A 17,695-nucleotide genomic window follows, 5' to 3' on the forward strand; every position below is an offset into this window, starting at 1 on the left:
TTTATTTTTCATAAAAATCCATAAACGATTTGTCAAGTAAATCTTTATCGCCCCAAAGCCGGCGAATGATTTGACGGTGCTCGGACTTCCGATCTTCAAGCAGTATTTTCGACTGTGTCAAGACATATCTTATCTTTAATTTATAATCATAATCTGATGACACAGTACCTGATTTCTTGTTGTCGCTTTATTGGGTCGTTTATATGATTAAAATCGCAAGGCATTTTTGTTTTCTTCGGAATTCGTGATATGTTCCGAGAAATAACATAAATCTTCAATAAACAAATGAGTTGAAAAATTATTCGATGGAGTTACCCAGAAAACAGCGACAAGTATTCCAAGGCCAATGAAGAGTTCTCGAGGTGTGAAGGCTATCGCGTCTACCAGACTTGACTCATTTGAAAGAGTTGATTCTCCAGTGCTTGAACTTCCTCCACTTCCTCCTCCTAGAAAAATTTTTGTTGATAAAACTTCTGATTTATCTGTTGAATCTCACCTCTCTTAGCTTTGCAACTAAAAATGCAAACAGAAAAAATCAGCAAAATCATGTTATCTTTCTTCTCTAACTTCTCAAATTTTCACCCAAGCCAGATGGTAGGCGATTAAATCATAACAAAAAACTGCAATAAATGTCCACTATCTTAGGTCTGAGAGCAATTTTAAATGCTACCTGCCATAAACATCAAAAATTGCCCCCTCTATCATTATAAAACAGGAAGTATTAACGATTTCCCTCTTTAAGCAAAAACCGTATGACAAAATGGAAATGTATCTCCTATTAAAATAATCGCCCCATGCGCATCAAAAGCGGCTTAACGGATCTGTCGATCGAAGGGATCCACTCTTCTCCCCTTCTTTCTATCTGATGCCAAAAGACTCGAGAATTTAACATGCCGTTTATCAAAACTCTCGATTTAAAATACGAGCTTATTTTTATAGCGACTTTGGTTGCGACTCTTATCGTTTGCAATGGCTTCTGTTATTGGGTAAGTAAAAAGCATTCTTTATTTTACTACTAATAATAGTTCAATAGAAAAGAAGACAAGCTCGAATGTCTTGACGGCTGTCTACCAGACCATTGTGTGCCGAAGAAAGCGAGAAAATACTTTACACGAAATCAAAAGACCACAACAAGACATCGAGCAATCGAAAACTTCATTTTCAACGAAAGGGGTTCGCCAAAAACTGAAACTGTTTGATTCACAAAATTCTGGGTACAAACTTTTATTATCAGATTTTCTATTTTTTACAGAGTTTTGTTGCACTTTTGATACTTTCCCAAACGCTCTTGTTGCTTCTCCCGGAGCAGGAAGCGCCGCAGAGACCTTTTTTCTTCGGAACAACTTTAAAAATTGAAATGATTAAAAATGAAAAGGATGAAAAATTTTACTTTCGACCATTTGTTTTGGTGGAAGCTCCATGTCAACGTCAATTAAGGAGGTATCGTCATTAATCGGGCCAAAGTCATTATCTGCATTGATGGCTTTGCTGTTGAACTGATTCACATAATCGTCAGGATCGGATTCGATGTTGTCAGTTGTCATGAGATATTTCGCGGGAATCGCTTCCTCTTCTGCTCAAGAATTTGTTATGATGGATTGGTTTCAATAACTACCTTTGGTGAGCTTTGCTTCAGTGTCTGTCCAGTCGGTGCCGGAGGACATGGGAACCGCAGATTTAGGAATCGCTGGTGGTGGAGATTCTTTATGAGCGACAGTCGCATCGAAGGGATTCATGAAAGGATTGGCTCTAAAAAGAACTTGAGATTCATGATCATCTTTTTTTTTCTTACCGATTTTGATTCGTATTCGAGTCGATTGAGCTCAGCTTATTCATCCTTCCAGGCGCGACTCTAGAATCCATTTTAGGAGCTGCTTTTGAGACGTTCTAGTTAGATGTATTAGAGCGATGATTTGTGAGAAAACATGCAAAATCATTTTCACTTAGCGAGAGCTGAAAATGAAACCTTTGAGAGTTTTCGACAGTCCAGTTGGAGCCGGATGAGAAATCTCGCTCTACCCTAGAAGATGTTAAAAGAAGTTAAAAAGAAACTACCTGTACATTGTGTCTGGCTCTGAGATTTCTAAAATAGTGTAATCTATTGCTTGTTTGATGCGTTTTTGACGGACTGTCTGGCCTTGGCTGGCGATGACGCTTTGTGTTTGGGTGAAATCTTGCGTGTAAGGAGTCATGATCGTCGATTCTAGCGCAGAAGAGCGGAATGAGCCGCGCCAGGAGGGATTCCGATAGGGAACAGGAGGCGGACCGAGCTTTGTCGGTTCCTCTTCAAGAAGCTGAATGTTGTCGGAAACCTCGGAAAGGCGAGAACCAAAATCATTTTTTGGATAATCCAGGGAACGGCGAGAGGAAGGAAGAGAGTGCTTACTTGATAGCGAGTGCTCTCCAGATGTTCCTGAAGCTACTCAGAGTCAGCTTGATTGCTAAGAAAGAAGAGGATGGTACCTAATTCGCTAGAACGAATCGATGAATTATTTGAGCGCTGAACGTCGCCCCACTTGGAAGAAACTGTTGATGTCCAGGAAGAAAGTCGGGAGACTTTGTTTTCAATTTCAACTTTTTGATTTTCAGCGCTAGAGTTATCGATGAGTTATCTAGTCATGATTTGATTTGTTCTACTTTCAGTCTTTTTTTTTTTATTTTTTCTAACGAACCTTTGTTGAGCAGCATTTGTTGGTGTCTTTTCAGGATCAGAAAGAACGTCAGTCCATGCTGATTGATTCGAAAGTTCTGGCTTTTCTGACTGATTATCGGACCATTTTGATAGTGATGAAACATTGGCGGAATCAGCCTCCGTGTGAGAGGAGTAGACCGAGGAACCGCGTTGAGTTCCCCATTTTGATGACGCTCGGCTCTCTATGCTTGTTACTCGGCTTGGGGCCTTTCGCCAAGTGTTTTCTTTGATAAGATTATGGAATAAGCATTTGATTTTTATAGTGATTTTAAAAAATGAATTGAATTAATAAATAATAAAATATAACCTTTTCCTTCTATTTTTTGATCTTTATTCCCTTGATTTTCATCGTTGCTTTCTTGATCACTCCATTTCGACAAGGCTGATCTTATTTCTGACTGATTATCTGACCATTTTGAGGACTTCGACCGGACATCCAGTGCTCTCGCCAGTGGGATATTCTTCGGTGTCATTTCATTTTCGTCATCGCTCTCATTATCTGTCCATTTTGAAATATTTGACCTGTTCACCGATTGTTTATCCGTCCAAGCAGACAAGGCAGAAATTTCTCGTTCTTCCTTCGTCTCACTTTCTTTTTGAAGGGATGAAGAGTTGATTGGCTGAGCGTTTTTTTCTTCCCTCATTCTGTTGAAAACAGCGAAATAATCGTCGATGTTGATCCTTTTTCTCCATTCTGGTGTTGAAGGTTTCTCTTCCTTGATTTCAATTTCTTGTTTATCCGATTCGTTGTCCGACCATTTCGACAGCGCTGAAACTTTGGCTTTCGATATTTTTGATTTTCTAAGCGACTCATCCTTTTCAGACTCATTATCTGACCATTTTGAGAGGGCAGATATTTCCGCTCTAGAAAATTTGGATCGTCTGGATTCATTTTTGTCCGATTCGTTGACAGACCATTTTGAGAGCGACGAAACTTGGGCCTTTGATATTCTTGATTTTCCAAGGGATTTATTCTTATCCGACTCGTTATCTGACCATTTAGACAGGGCGGATATTTCCGCTCTAGAAACTTTGGATCGCCTTGACTCATTTTTCTCTGACTCGTTGTCCGACCATTTCGAGAGGGAAGAAAGTTGGGCCATTGAGATTCTTGATTTTGGTTTGTCCTTTTCTGACTCGTTATCTGACCATTTTGAGAGGGCGGATATGTCCGCTTTAGAAAACTCAGATCGTCTGGATTCATGTTTGTCGGACTCGTTGTCTGACCATTTTGAAAGGGAGGAAACTTTCTTCTCTTGAATTTTCATTTTGTCGGACTCATGATCAGACCACTCTGACAGAGCAGAAGCTTGGTTTGATTTTGGAATCAGTGGTGTTTTTGATGATTTCTCGTACTTTTCTTTCTTGATGGGAATGTTTGCTTCAGTTTTGAAGATTTCCGAGAATCGTTTATTGTCCATCTCTACTTCTGTATCAGAGGAATCATCATTGTCTGACCATTTTGAAGCAGTCGAAAATTCTGGTTGAATTTGAGCGCGAGTTTTTGGTCGAATTTCAGATTTTTCTTCTTTCACTTCAAATTTCGATGAAGATGAGTTGCTCGCGGAAAATTTCATCAAATCAGACAGCTCTTGTGACTCGTTTTTCTCATTTGCTTTCGAGGAAATTCTAGAGCTCGATCTCCCAGAAGCTCGAATAGCATTTTTCCTCGACAATCCGCTTGATGAAATTTCTTTAACTCTCTTTGGGAGCTTCCCAGTTTCATCTTTCAGATCGCTAATTGATTGTTTTTAATCAAATTAAAAAAGAATGCCAAAGCAGTTTTTAAACGAGTTTATGCATTTTCATAAACTTTAAAAACGATGATCTTGATTTATTTTTAAGCATGCAATTATTGTTCAAGAAGCTAAAAAACCTTTTAGGAGGTTCTTCTTCGTCGGAGTCCTCATCCGACCACTGCGAAATCCTGGAGATTTTGGATATTCTTGATCCCTTGACACGAGAGCTTCGGGACTGATTATCCTCAGACGATTCTTGTTTCCTCTCTGAGTTCGTCGAGTTAAGAACAAAATGTTCTTTATCAGAATCATTCGAGCTTTCTGATTTTGGCGTCGGTAGAACCGGTTTTTTCTCCAAAAGCTTTTCAATTTTCTTTATTGATGTTTCTCTTTTTTCTTCACTTTCTTGATTTGCTTTTGGCGGCGATTTTGGTGGAGCTTTATCTGGTGCTCTAAGCGAAACAGGTCTTTTTGACATGTTGCTTGTTTTTCGGGAGGGTTCATTTCTCGATTCGCCATAAGAAATTTTTGACATCAGTTCGTCGAGGCTTTTTCTTGCCGGTTCGGGCTCTTTTTTTGACGACTCGGGCGACTTTTTCGATGGTTGTGGGCTTTTTATGGAAGCTTCGGATTGATCATCTGACCATTTTGAGACGCTTGAGATCTTCTTTGATTTCGATTTCTTCGAAAAATGATGCTCTTCCTCGTCCGACTCCTCATCAGACCATTTTGATGCTCGTGAGAGCGTGCTTTTTTCGCGTGCACTTGCTCGTGCACTTATTCAATGTTAATTTGGGAGCGATGGAAATTAAGTTAAGACAATCGGTATGTGAAATTGTCTTGATGATTCTCTCGTGGAAAAAATTGATTACCTTATTGGTTTTGGTTTGACAGCACCTCCATAAGCCGGGGCATCGGAATCGGAACTTGTTCCAGAATCACCCCAGCTGGACAATTTCGACGGCTGGCGAGAAGGATTCTGCGAGTAGATTCTCCTCACCTAAGATGATCCATACTAACTGTCTTCTATTTGAATGGCTAGCCGCTACGCAGCGATCGTAAATGCGGTGGAAAATTTGCCCTACTCATTTCTCTTATTTTTACCTTTGAATCGTCAGATGACTCGTCTGTATCTCCCCAGTGAGAGCTTTTTGTCGAAAGAGCTCCTCTGGAAATTTTCTTCGAGGCCTTTCTGGAAAATTCATCTGCCGAGCTTTCATCAGAATCGCCCCAGCCAGAGGACACACCAGATCTTCTAGAGCTTTCTCTTCAAAATTTTAGTAAGAAAATATTTCCAAATGATGAATTTTTACCTACTAAAGCTTGGCATCTTTTTCTATTTTTCTCTGCAATACTAAATGATAGGATTTGATGAAAACGATGCTGATTCTTTACGGGCGCATGTTTAGTACCTCGGAGTAAAAGGTGACTCATTCTTGTCATAAAAATTAGACCGGATTAAAACAGCCGAAGTTAACCTTGACATGTTGTCGAGAAAAGGTCACCATTTCTAAAAAGGAAAACATTGTTTTGTTTTACAATTTAGATTCCAAACTTGAGAATTGTCTGAACAATCAGTTACATATTTAACTTGAACGTCGCCCGAAAAGTGGCATGAATCACTTTAAAAATAGAACATCAAAGGTATTCACTTGATTTGTGCTGTTTGAGTTGTAGTACAGTAGATCAAACTTGTGAACACAGGAACATATGTCAAAACCACAAAATCAAGAAGATATTTAATATTTCAAGTAACCTCATTCAACATGCTCATCCTGTTGTTGATAAAGGAGCCAGTTCACTTTGCAATATTTGATTGTCTGGCAGACAGGATGGCGAATAGTGTCTTTCGGAGATAATTAGCTACAGTTGGTGATCTTCAAAATAAATTAAATTTGACTGCTTCTTCGAGGACAGCCAAATTGACTGAGGATTTGAAGAAAAGGAATAAGTAAAGAGCTCCTTTGTCGGCCCTAGAATCTTGACTGAAGAAGGAATATCCTGCCAGCTAACCATGTTTATTTATTATTCTGCTTCTCGCAGCAGAAAAATCTCAGTATAATAAGCACGAGTCTAAATATGGCTGATGTCGTTTTGATCCTTGTTATGAATTTTGATGGAATTCCATCTTTGATTTGTAGGAAATCTGGCAAAATTCTCCGACCGCAGTCTCCCCAGACTGGTATTTTGAGAGCTCTTAAAAACGCAGCTTTGTTAATTTTACTTGCGATTTATTGCTTATTAAAATCTTGTCTGCTCAAGGTGACTCTATTTCTATCTGTCTAACCAAAGTACAGCTAATTGACATCTGTTTTTGGGGCGATTATGCTCAATAATAAATAAGTTTTAAAAACGCTGATACTGCAAAAAAGCTATTGATTCTATTGAAGATCTTGAGAAAATGAAGCTACGACACATAATCTCGCGAAACAAAGAAGGGGTATTGGGATGGCCAGATTGGGTACGCACAAACAATCCTTTGACCGATTATAATTACTTCTCTTTGAAATACGGGACAGGCCGCTTTGCTAGGGCATCTTTGTATGTTTTGCAAATGACGTACTTTCTTCTTGAAATTTGAAAGTGAGCTCAATTTCATTTTTAGCACAGAGGATTGTTATCAAAATCTGTAATTCAGTTATATAATATATTTTTGTAAATCATTGCCCAGACGTCCGATATTCTTATTTTCCCCCGGAAAGAATATTGCCCCGATACTCTGGCGAATAGCCAGTGTAGATGGTAAGAATCACCGTCAATATAAAATTCTTCTGATACAATTGTCAATTGCTGTTATGGAAATTAAAAACCAATTAAAAACCATATAAAAACGAAGCACTGATCTCCAATTCTTCAGACATAACCGTCCCGAAATCACCAGGATTGGTTAATTAAATGGGTAAATGATGCATTTTCAGACTATAAAATGGCCACATTTTGATTAATATTGAGTCCTAGACGAGCATTAATGATCTTCTTCGATTCATGGCGTCAGAAAATCTTGCTTTTCCAGCTAAAGTTTCAACTATTATGTTGATGACCATTGTTTTAAAATTAACAAAAGTTTGATCGAATATCAACTTTATAAGATTTTCCCAGAAGTCATTTGACCAACAGACTAAATGAGAATCTAACCAGAGATATGTAACTACAAATCCGTAAATCAAATAGCCGCTACGGATGACCAAAGAAGATTCAGTCTCGCGAGTATAGTAGTACGTCAGCAGACTTTGGCGTCAATTCTACTTCCATCTCTTCAGCTTTCGGGAGCGCCAAAGCGCGCTGCCAAATTTATTCGCGCCCCGCTCCTGCCGTGCTCGTCATATAAAAAATAAACTAAATCATATTTCTTTTTTTCATTTTCATTCAATTTGAAATCAAGGAAGAGAGAGGAACCATGCTGATTTTAATTGTTTCACTGATCGGTTGCATATTCGGCCAGAAAATTCCAAAACAGTATCAGAAAATTTGCAACGACAGGACTTGCAAAACATGCGACAAATATTTGGTGAATTTGATTATCAAGAAAAATAATGGTAAGTCGACTATTTTATTGATATTGCTAGATAGTCGTAGGATTTTATGGAGGAAAGAAGTATCCCTTCAGCCAATCAGAAGCCTTTATATCTTATTCTAACCAATAAGATCCCTCAAAATTTCGCTTTTCATAAAGCCACTTAAGGATGTCTAGTAGACATTCTGCGCAGAAAATATGGCATAGGCGTAGCTTACTTAGGGTACTGACACCCTTATTCAAATGTTACCTTTGGAGACAAATCGAAATTATCGAGCTTTTACTAATAAGTTAAGGACTTGAAATATCTCAACCAAATAAAGGTGACTAACATTGCACATCGGATAACAACGGATATATAACATTCGTTATCCATTTTACACGCCACAAAATAAATGATAAATTCTTATGGTACAATATTATCATTTTTCGAAGCACCGAGCATATCTTTTTCCATTCACAATTATAATTATAATTTATAAACATATTCTCAAAGTTCAACAAGAACACTACCAACATCAAATATTGGCGAGTTCTGCGGTATCAAAGCCACAGTATAAAACTTGCATTGGACGCAAATTAGATGCGAAAGACGCCAAATGCTTTTATTTCGATGTTTCACTCGAGCGGACTATCAAAGGTCAAATACAACTGGCCAATTTTTAGCCAACTTGAGAACACATATTCATTTCTGCACCCTCCGCACCGGATTTTTTATATTGAAGGGTTTATCATTCAAAGACTTACCCCTTCTCATTCAGATGACAAAATACTATCATTTTGCACTGGAATCCTCCAAGCGGAAATCCCAACAGACAATGGAAAAGTCATGTGTTGTCACCATAACGATCATGGAATTCAATTCGGCTTCGCGGAAGATCTTTGCAATAGCAAAGTTGAGCAAGAAGAGGAGTCCAAAATCATGTCCCTTATTGGCGAAACTTGTCGTAAGTCAACAAACGCTTATTGACAATAAGTTATTGTACATGGCTTTTATTGGATCTCGATATTCATAATGGGTTTAAAATTCAATTAAATTAGGGAATTCGGAATAGGATACGGAGGGGATATTAATAATTTAATTGAAAACAGGTGACTCTGAGAAAGAAGGAAAAGTAATTCAAATTCAATCGAATGAAAGACAATTGAATAAGCATCATTAGCGATTCAGAATCATTCTCAAGTTAAAAGGCAATAGGAGGAGATCATCAGTCTGGCACCCCTTACCAAAAGGCCTTCCTAAGGGCCTCATCCCGCTTCTCAAATCAAAGTCAAGTTCATTAATTTAGCTGGTGGAGATTGCAATGATCTTCTACTGGAAAACAGCGAAACAAACGATCGCAACACGAACAACATAAGATTCGCCGCCAACAAATGCTTCGAAAAAGAATCCGCTAAAAGTAAGTCTATTCTAAAATCCATCGTTCCCAAACACTTGAACCTATCTTCAACGGGTTTCGAGCGCTTGAGTCTTTTCTTGAAGAAGCTACCTAGTTTCAAAGTGATTCTTTCAACGATACTTTTTAATAATGCGACCCCTTACTTTAAATATTGAAAAATAAGATTAAGATTAAACATTCTCGTCGATTGAACTAAAATCTCAACAAGAAATTTAATTGTTTTTATAAAAAATCCGCACATTGAATAATCAAAAACATGGTCAGAGCGTATTGAATACCGAATTATGAAAATAAAGCTTTGTTTCAGTGATCAAAGTTTTATACTTCCTCGGCATTGGAATGATGGCTTTTGCTTGTGTCGCTTTATTCATGGCTTACTCCCGCCATCGAGCGCCAGACTTCAGGGCTTACCAGTAAGTACAAATCGCATCATAGCTCCATTGCTTACCTTTTCATTACTAATTGTCATCATCCATTTCACTAACAAAATTCAATACAGATCTGAAATCGTGAAGCAAAACGAAAAAATGCTATGTAATCGAGATCTTGAAAAATCAGAAGGTTTCGGAGATCCCAAACCTGCTAAATCTTCAAGGCCTTCTGGACAGGTAACTTTTTTTTTCTCTTCAAGCGCCCGAAAAATTCAACTCTGTATTGAATTTTTTTCCATCAAAGCTCATTTTATTTGAATTTTTAACCCTTTTCAGCGAGATGAACCAAAACAATGGGCCTGCAGACTGTCTAACTCCTCTGAATCCTTAAGGTCGTTGCCTTAGAATGTCCTTTCTTTTGTATCCATTCATCTAATGTTAACAAAGTTCAAACCAGCTTCCATTTCTTTTTTATATCTTCTGTACAAAAACCACACCAGAAATTCTTCAAAAAATACATCCTTCTTGTCATAAATTTCCATTTATTTATTAATTCAAGTGTTCAAAATTCATCCCGCTGGGACATGATCAGAGCCTGGGAAAGTTCCTCGAACCAGGATTTGATGCGGTTAAATTCGAACTTTTCAAATCGCTCGCTTCTGCATTGTCGGTAGAATGTTGAGAAGAGGTTTCGCCAGCCATGAGTGATTTGTGCCAGGCCGGTGAGCGCTCGAGTCTTGAAAATAGACGAATATTAAGGGGTTAAGCCAAATACTTAGGAGTATCAAGGAGATATTAAAGACTTCTTTTAGCCATGAATAAATAGTGCGTACCTTATCATAGCCACCTATTGCCAGATTCTGTTTTGCTTCCTTATTCATCGCCTCCTGAAAAACTTCAATATTTAAACTTGTCGGAGGAAAATAACAAAGCTGCCAAACCCTGGCACAGTACCTTTCCGTGTGGTAAATCAGTATTGTCGAATTCGCAGACAAATTCCAAAAATGCCCGTTTTATTCTCTTCTCAGAATGTACAAACCGCGAATCCCACTTTTTCGAAGACTTCGCTGGCAGATGAGCCATATTTTCTCCGATCCATTCGCGGGTATAATTCGTCAGTTCTTTCAATCTCTTGATCGGATGAAGATCCGGCTGCATTTCGTGTTTTTGTTTGTGTCTCTGTTTATCTTCATTTTCTGCATAAACAACAAAAAACAAAACGAAGAAAAACATGCCTCTGGAATTGAAAGAAAAAAAAGTATCTGCGGATTTTGATTGGAGATTTTTTGCTGAGACTGGCAAAAAATACGCGGGTCTGATCTCTGGCTGGTATCTTGTTGATGGACAAAACATACTATAACATCGCTCCGGGTCGGACGCGCAGCAAAACCAACCCTTATTTCTCTTTGGGAGACGAAGACCATAATAAATACGAAATTCTAAATTTGAAGATATATTGGCAGGGTAAGTGATTTTAAGTTAAAATTTTTAACAGTAATTTAATCGCAGGAACACGTGATTCCAGGCTGCTCTCGCTGAGTTCGTCTGGATTGAGAGTTGTAAGTCGGTTTCTTTTGAGCTGGAGGCTGATATCGTTTGTAGCTGTTTTGCGATTTGTAGTTATTTCCCGAATATTTGTTCTGTTGAGTATTCGTTGATGATTTCCAGGAATAAGAAGTTGACTTTTTGGGCTGAGAAAATGTTGGTTTCTTTTGAGTTCCGAAATTTTGCTTGTAAGTTGGTCTTTTGAATGTCGCTTGAGTGCCATATCTTCGCTTGGGCGGGAATCTCTTGTTGAATTCAATAGTTCTTTGGCGCGCTCGTTCCCTGGAAGCCTGGTCATATCTTTGTCTTTTAGGGGATTTTTGATGGTAATTGAAAATTATGATAGAATAATTATCAAATCCGATTCCTTTTAACTTTGATTTCTCCAGTTTTCGCGGCAGTAGAAGAAGAGGTCAGAATTGTCTTGTGAGCGACATAATTTCGCACCATTATGTCCATGCTTTAATTTTTAAATAAGCAGATAGAACATGAAAGAATCACTTACTCTTCGAAATTTCTAGGAGTCTTGTTCGCTGGATTCCAGCGGCGAAGATATTGATGAGCGATGGGAGTAAAAACAGCAGCATAACCCGTATAAGCGTCGAAAAAGGAAGCTTCTCCGTTGTGCGCAAAAGAAGCAACACCAAAGACTTTTTGGACTCCTAGCAAATTTTTCGATAAAAAGGAAAGAGAGCGCACTCACCGTTTATGGGACAGTACAAAGGTCCACCAGAATCGCCTTTTCCTGCGATTGCTTTGCCGGAATTGTCCATCAAGAAAACATTTTCTTTGTCGCCATACATAAATCCTACTGCTTTGAGCTGATACGAGTGTATTTTCGTCCTTCCCTCTTTGAGTGTATCTGAAAACCAGCGATAAAGAACCGATCTAAGAATAAAATTACCTGAATATGAGCCACTCATGTCTGTTTGTCCATTTCCGACGATCATGCAAGTTGTTTTCCCGGTCTAAAACGGGTTGGATAACTTTGTCGAATTCAAATTTTTACCATAATATTATTGGCGAATTCGTCGAAGGTGCCCAATTTCGCAGCTTTGACCTTTGAATTGAATCGAATCGGCGAAGAAAGGGTGACAAGTCTGATTTAGATTAAAAGAAGGTCGCTTCTTATTGGCTACGGAAAAGAAAAGTGGCTTATGATTGGCTAAAAATCCCATTGGTGAAGAAATCTCTCAAATTTTTTATCAAGTTTTAATCCCTTCGTATAGTCGTCTTTCCACAAACCAGAGTTCATAATTTTACCAAAGTTCTTGACGCTTTTGATTCTAGCGACGTTGTTTTGATTGGGATTAAAGTTTCGGTCGTTTGATCTTTTCAGGGTTCCAAAAACAACAAAATTCGATGTTTCGATGTCGCAGTGAGAAGAAGACAATACAGTTGTTGCATCAAGAATTACACTGCCGCTTAATAATCGATGTAAGACAGCAAGAAGAACAAGAGCTTACCAGAAGTGACCGCCATTCTGAGTGACAATCGATACAAAGGATGGATACTTTGTATCTGATGTGACTTTTGACCCTCCTTTGACTCTGCCCCGTTTCTTTCTCTTTGCATTGGCAACAACAAAAAATACTGCAAGTAGTTTTAAAATATTCATTTTGAATGAAAATTGCAAGAAAAAAAACTTTTGTGGCAAAAAATTCTAGAAGAAAAAAAAACAAAAAGAGTTTTTTCATTTTATTTATTTGAATACATTTTTCGTTAATCTTCATTTTCAGAGTTCGCGATGGACAAAAATTCCTCTTCGGTTATTTCATCCGCGTCCTCAGGAAGCATTTGAGGTGTTTCACATTCTTTCGCTATCCAGAGTCCTTCATTCTGCGCGCCATCTGTTAGGACTTTTCTTAGATTTCCATCAATCACATCTTAATTTTTCCATAAATTTCAGATATTCACAAAGAAGTTACCGATCTGTTGATAAATTTTATTGTCGAGGAAATGCATGTATCGTGCGCCTTTTTCTACTACTTTTCTGAATGGCGGCTTTTTACCGAGACGCATCTCCTTCTCTTGGTGAAGTTCTTGAAGAATGTCGAAAGCACATTCAGAGTTCATCTTTTCTTGAATTTCTTGGTCCGTCGAATTTCTGTATTTATCCTATTTATGTATTTTTAGATATATTAACTGAAGGAATTACTCACAGAGGCGTAGATGGTTGTTTTAAAATACATATTTCTCGTATCTTTCCTCAAACCAAAGCATGGTTTTGGAGGCCATTGTTGTTGACGTGGGCGATAAACTTTGATATTCACCCGTTGTGTTGGCACTCTTTCTTGCCTCAATTGATCATGATGCCCTGTTTCATCGACGGTTTTCTCTTTAGATCGTTTTATTTCTTCCTCAAGTTCATCAATCTTCTTTTCCATCATCTTGAACTTCATCTCATGCAAATCATTCTTCAAGGAAAGCTCCTCGATCTGTCGTTTCAACGAATCAACAAGGGTTGACTGCTGGTCCTCCTTGATTTCAATTTTTCTTTGGAAGTCTTTTGCAAACTGCTCTTGAGCAAAAAGTCCTTTTCTATCGTTCCTTTCTTGCTCTCTTTCCAGCGATTTTTGAAGAGTAAAAACAAGATTTTGCAAGTGATGGTACGAGTTTCTCAGTGATTGAATTTCTAAAATATAAATGAATGTTTTCAGTATACTATTATGAAAAGCTTTACCATTTCTATCGTAAGAACTGTATGTTTGATTCCCATCAGTTGATCCCGTTAGATATTCAGGAATACCAGTTGCATAATAACTTCTATTGCGTTCAGACATTTTCTCTTCTTTTTTAGAGTAATTTTTGCCTCTGAGCTTCAGAATGCTGGTATTTACCAAGAACAAATTGCAAGGTCAATATAAAGCTGCCAAATTTAAAATTCTCCTCACAAGCCCTTATAATGAACAAATACAGGAGTTATTCGAATTTTTTGCAATGTAAGATTGATAAGTTTGATGATATTTTCGATTTATTTTGAAAGAATGAGAAAACTTTACATTGAATTTTACAGTTGATGAATATTGAGTTGAGTTTTGAAACTAATGCACTATTGAACTTGAAGAGTCTGTAGTTGTTTCGTTGATTGTACTGTTGAAACTATCAAAAAGCACTTCTGATAGATCATATGATGGTTGGGACTTTTTGTGCTTTCTTAGGACGAGCAAAGTGGTCCAAGTTATCGTGCCGAGCATAATGGCGAAAACAGAGAACTAGAAGAGAAGAGTCAGAAAAGAAATGAGCTCATATGCATACCCATCTTGAGAAGCGCATATTGTCTCGCTGGCTTTTGACATTTTGTAGGTTGAAAGCGTTTGTTGCTCGGAAATTGTGAAGAATAGCCAGTAATCCTGCAATTTCTAGATAAGTTTTGCCTCAGATAAATTAACCCTACCTAAAAAAGGGCAGCATAAGAGTGCGCAAAGCTGGAGCCTCCACTTTGGCTTTTTCATTTCTTTTGGCTCTTCGTGAACATGCAGACGATCTTTTCTCACCAAAACTTAATACAGTAGAAATGGGTTTTTCTTCCGTTCGTACCTTGAATCGCCTTGGCATAGGGATATTCTTTCGTGAACACAATCTTTTGCGAAAGATACGTGGAGTACATGCCCTCATCGACGGCATCAGGGGTCCACAAATACGACTGACGACGGCCCTTTGAATCGACTCCTTTTGGATTCGCATTCTTTCCTATTTTAGGAGATCTAGCAGCTTCTGGAGTCTGCACAGCTTCCAAGTCAGTCTCCGTGTCAACCTTTCTCGTCGGCCAGGCTGTTCGATTCGGGATAAAGGGCCCTGAAATAATGAGTAATAAATTTATCCATCTTCATTTTTTGACTAAGAGGTTTTGCAGCATTGGACGTAACGAGGTGAGAATGAAGAAATGTGACATGAAGATTTATCATCCTCAACTATCCACCCATTCTTCGATCAGTTACTGTTCTATTAATACAGTATATATTTATTCTTGCTACAAGAGACTTAAAATTAAGAAAAAATCTTGAAGCTTCGTCAAGAAAATTATCAAAAAAATCGATTCCTTATCAGGTCAAAATATAGTTTTAAAAGAAATCATTGAAAATTTCTTCTTGAGATTTCAAGTTTAACCCATCAAAATATCAAAAATGCCTTATGAATCATAAGTTATGATTACATTCAAACACGGGTGGTTTACATATTTTTTAAGAAAAAAGGGAGGATTTACCTTCTGATAGATCGTATGAAGATTCAGGCGTTACTTGAAGTAGGTACTCGTTCATCTTGCAGCAGTCCTTCTTCTTCAAATGTTTCTCTCGTTCATGTGCCTTTCGTAGTTTCTCTATCGACGATTTCGAAAAGGGAGAGAATTGAACTTCGCGTTGGTTTTGCTCGAGTTTTATGGAGCTTGAGGAGGAACCGGATGAGGCTCTTCCCTTCTCATTTGTCTCGCCTCTTCCTGAAGGAAGCCCTAAAATGATCTCGCTTTTGACTAGTTAAGATGCAAAAAAGTGACAACTGCGACCACAATTTAGAGTTATCAACAAGCCTGGGATTAGCTCGAAAGTTCTTACTTTCGATCATTTTGAACTTCGAGCTTTTCTTCTCTCTAACGATTTACGAGGCTCATTTGGGGTCTCGAATAAACTCCTTTTTTTCTCATTCAGTCCATTTGCTGGAGATTTGAAATCAGATAATTAGACTGACAGTTGATTGAAAGTCGTTTTGAATAATTTAAAATGACAATTTTTCATTACTTGGTTGAATTATCAGCAAGATTTTTTATCTTCAAGGCAAAGCTTAGAAGAAATATTTGGAATGGAGTCGTTAAATATCGTTATTTTGAATGTTTTATGAAATATATTCAGTCGAAGTGAGATCAATTATTTCTTGGCGCACCAATCAAGAGTACTTATAGACTAAAAGTATTCTTTGCTCTAAGTTATAGCAAAAAATTACAGAAGAAAGACCTCTTACCGTATAATGTCTGAACCAATAAATTCTGCATTTTCCGTTGACGCCGTTTGCCTAAAATTCCCGACAAAAAAAGGCTCGTAATTGCCAGAGTCGACTGTACATGACATTTGCGAAAGACTTGAATAAACAGCAACACACGAATTCAGTGCGGTATTTTTCTGTTCACTCAACAGTGTAGAGAATATACTGACAAGGGAAATATGGTTACTTTATCGACTAAGAAAATTGTCTTACTCTCAATTTTCTCCGTTACAATAACAACTCAATCTTCAACAGAAACTAGCATTCAAACTAATTCTACGGTTTCAACAACTCCATTTGATCCAAGCCACCCGGTCTGTTAAAATTTTTTGATCGAATAAATAATTTCAAAGCAGAGCAATGTCCGAATTTTGGTTCTTGCTAAGCGATTGAGAAATTCTGTCACTTTCTCCGGCGATGGAGAAATTTTAGAAAGGACTTTTGTTTTCGCACCATCTCAAAATTTTGCCGACACAAGTGCTTACGCAGTTGTACAGGGAACGATGTACATTTTCGGGGGCTATTCGGATTCTCACAAAGTAAATATCCCAAAATTATACGAATGAATTCAAGTTAACCTTAGATCGCAAAACTGGAAAGCTGTCGATTGTCAGAGATCTCTATTAGACTCATTAACTCGTACGAATATGCTCCTGCAGCGTTGGCAATAGAAAATGGCCACAAAGGTTTGAGTTTCATAAATTTATACTTATTTCTTTTCCAAGCATTAATCTGCTTTGCCCAAAACCACAGAGAAAAATGTGAGATATTTGACACAGTTGAATCGACATCCACTCACTCCACAAAATACGAGCATCATTTTGGCGGCTTTGGTTACTATAACGGGCAGCCAACAACGGTTGGAAGTGCCTTTTACTGGAGTTTTCAGAAAGTAGAGACTTACTCCTCATCTGGATGGAACGAGCTTGCAGATCACCCAAAGTTATCCTAAGTTTAAAAAAACCAAAAAATAATAAAGAACTTAGAAAAATTTACCGACATACATTGACTGGACTTGACAGTGGAGCAATGCTTATGGTCGGCGGAAGAGACGCTGAATCAGAAGAAAATCGCGATATTTGGCTTTTGAAAGAAGGAATTTGGGACCTTATTGGATACCTTCAACATGTAAGAATAGATTTGGTTTGAGATCTCTTGTTTTAAAATATTTTAAGTCGCAGGCCGAGGCTTCAGCATTGAAGGTTGGCGACTATATCTACATTGTCCCCAGAGAAATCGAGGATTCGGATGGACTTTTACCGATTGAAAGAATTCAAGTTTCCAATGATGAAGTTATCGAGACAAAAGTGATTGCTCGGCTTATTGACAAAAGCACCCTTCCAGTCGTTTTTGAAATAGAGATCGATTCTTGTTTTTAAAACCCTGAAAGCTCAAAAATCACGCATCCTGTAGAAGATATATAATAAAAATCATCTTCATGCTTGATATTCAGCCTT

At 37.9% G+C, this 17,695-nt stretch overlaps 9 protein-coding genes across 11 annotated transcripts; 2 read left to right on the forward strand and 7 right to left on the reverse strand.

The window, feature by feature from the left end:
- Position 1: 1 nt before the first annotated feature.
- Positions 2-631, reverse strand: LOC145697565 (uncharacterized). The gene is made up of 4 exons (XM_081774787.1): positions 497-631; positions 316-446; positions 169-272; positions 2-128 (listed from the first exon to the last, which is right to left on the reverse strand). Exons 1-4 carry the CDS (start codon positions 546-548, stop codon positions 2-4), a joined length of 414 nt encoding a protein of 137 aa, XP_081630913.1. The 5' UTR covers positions 549-631.
- Positions 632-1,210: 579 nt separating this feature from the next.
- Positions 1,211-5,937, reverse strand: LOC145699552 (uncharacterized). The gene is made up of 8 exons (XM_081776818.1): positions 5,745-5,937; positions 5,536-5,698; positions 5,304-5,431; positions 4,569-5,207; positions 1,793-1,852; positions 1,616-1,749; positions 1,391-1,573; positions 1,211-1,343 (listed from the first exon to the last, which is right to left on the reverse strand). Exons 1-8 carry the CDS (start codon positions 5,759-5,761, stop codon positions 1,240-1,242), a joined length of 1,428 nt encoding a protein of 475 aa, XP_081632944.1. The 5' UTR covers positions 5,762-5,937; the 3' UTR covers positions 1,211-1,239.
- On the reverse strand, positions 2,203-4,288 carry LOC145699555 (uncharacterized). The gene is made up of 3 exons (XM_081776826.1): positions 2,673-4,288; positions 2,464-2,591; positions 2,203-2,419 (listed from the first exon to the last, which is right to left on the reverse strand). The coding sequence occupies exon 1, from the start codon at positions 4,267-4,269 to the stop codon at positions 2,950-2,952; it is 1,320 nt and encodes a 439-aa protein (XP_081632952.1). The 5' UTR covers positions 4,270-4,288; the 3' UTR covers positions 2,203-2,419; positions 2,464-2,591; positions 2,673-2,949.
- A 1,836-nt stretch (positions 5,938-7,773) lies between the features above and the next one.
- LOC145699573 (uncharacterized) lies at positions 7,774-10,179 on the forward strand. Of its 3 annotated transcripts, XM_081776848.1 has the most exons (7): positions 7,774-7,967; positions 8,242-8,268; positions 8,707-8,892; positions 9,235-9,345; positions 9,653-9,758; positions 9,845-9,953; positions 10,053-10,179. In XM_081776848.1, the coding sequence occupies exons 1-7, from the start codon at positions 7,829-7,831 to the stop codon at positions 10,119-10,121; spliced, it is 747 nt and encodes a 248-aa protein (XP_081632974.1). In that variant the 5' UTR covers positions 7,774-7,828; the 3' UTR covers positions 10,122-10,179. The 3 variants fall into 3 exon arrangements, with proteins under 3 accessions (XP_081632974.1, XP_081632976.1, XP_081632975.1); XM_081776850.1 differs by lacking the exon at positions 9,845-9,953; XM_081776849.1 differs by lacking the exon at positions 8,242-8,268.
- An 80-nt stretch (positions 10,180-10,259) lies between these two features.
- Positions 10,260-10,985, reverse strand: LOC145699580 (uncharacterized). The gene is made up of 3 exons (XM_081776856.1): positions 10,671-10,985; positions 10,550-10,603; positions 10,260-10,452 (listed from the first exon to the last, which is right to left on the reverse strand). The coding sequence occupies exons 1-3, from the start codon at positions 10,947-10,949 to the stop codon at positions 10,279-10,281; spliced, it is 507 nt and encodes a 168-aa protein (XP_081632982.1). The 5' UTR covers positions 10,950-10,985; the 3' UTR covers positions 10,260-10,278.
- A 630-nt stretch (positions 10,986-11,615) lies between these two features.
- Positions 11,616-12,355, reverse strand: LOC145697566 (chymotrypsin-like elastase family member 1). Its single transcript, XM_081774788.1, has 5 exons — positions 12,271-12,355; positions 12,166-12,229; positions 11,965-12,123; positions 11,767-11,923; positions 11,616-11,721 (listed from the first exon to the last, which is right to left on the reverse strand). Exons 1-5 carry the CDS (start codon positions 12,271-12,273, stop codon positions 11,616-11,618), a joined length of 489 nt encoding a protein of 162 aa, XP_081630914.1. The 5' UTR covers positions 12,274-12,355.
- Positions 12,356-12,983: 628 nt separating this feature from the next.
- On the reverse strand, positions 12,984-14,044 carry LOC145697567 (uncharacterized). The gene is made up of 4 exons (XM_081774789.1): positions 13,945-14,044; positions 13,424-13,896; positions 13,190-13,379; positions 12,984-13,147 (listed from the first exon to the last, which is right to left on the reverse strand). The coding sequence occupies exons 1-4, from the start codon at positions 14,042-14,044 to the stop codon at positions 12,984-12,986; spliced, it is 927 nt and encodes a 308-aa protein (XP_081630915.1).
- Positions 14,045-14,258: 214 nt separating this feature from the next.
- LOC145699650 (uncharacterized) lies at positions 14,259-15,677 on the reverse strand. Its single transcript, XM_081776922.1, has 5 exons — positions 15,469-15,677; positions 14,802-15,059; positions 14,659-14,763; positions 14,520-14,614; positions 14,259-14,476 (listed from the first exon to the last, which is right to left on the reverse strand). The coding sequence occupies exons 1-5, from the start codon at positions 15,521-15,523 to the stop codon at positions 14,306-14,308; spliced, it is 684 nt and encodes a 227-aa protein (XP_081633048.1). The 5' UTR covers positions 15,524-15,677; the 3' UTR covers positions 14,259-14,305.
- A 730-nt stretch (positions 15,678-16,407) lies between these two features.
- Positions 16,408-17,647, forward strand: LOC145699377 (uncharacterized). The gene is made up of 6 exons (XM_081776646.1): positions 16,408-16,552; positions 16,595-16,777; positions 16,822-16,924; positions 16,964-17,180; positions 17,225-17,366; positions 17,414-17,647. The coding sequence occupies exons 1-6, from the start codon at positions 16,418-16,420 to the stop codon at positions 17,615-17,617; spliced, it is 984 nt and encodes a 327-aa protein (XP_081632772.1). The 5' UTR covers positions 16,408-16,417; the 3' UTR covers positions 17,618-17,647.
- Positions 17,648-17,695: the final 48 nt, after the last annotated feature.

Source organism: Oikopleura dioica, chromosome 2 (assembly GCF_907165135.1).
Source record: "Oikopleura dioica chromosome 2, OKI2018_I68_1.0, whole genome shotgun sequence".
In the NCBI taxonomy this organism is placed as follows: domain Eukaryota; kingdom Metazoa; phylum Chordata; class Appendicularia; order Copelata; family Oikopleuridae; genus Oikopleura; species Oikopleura dioica.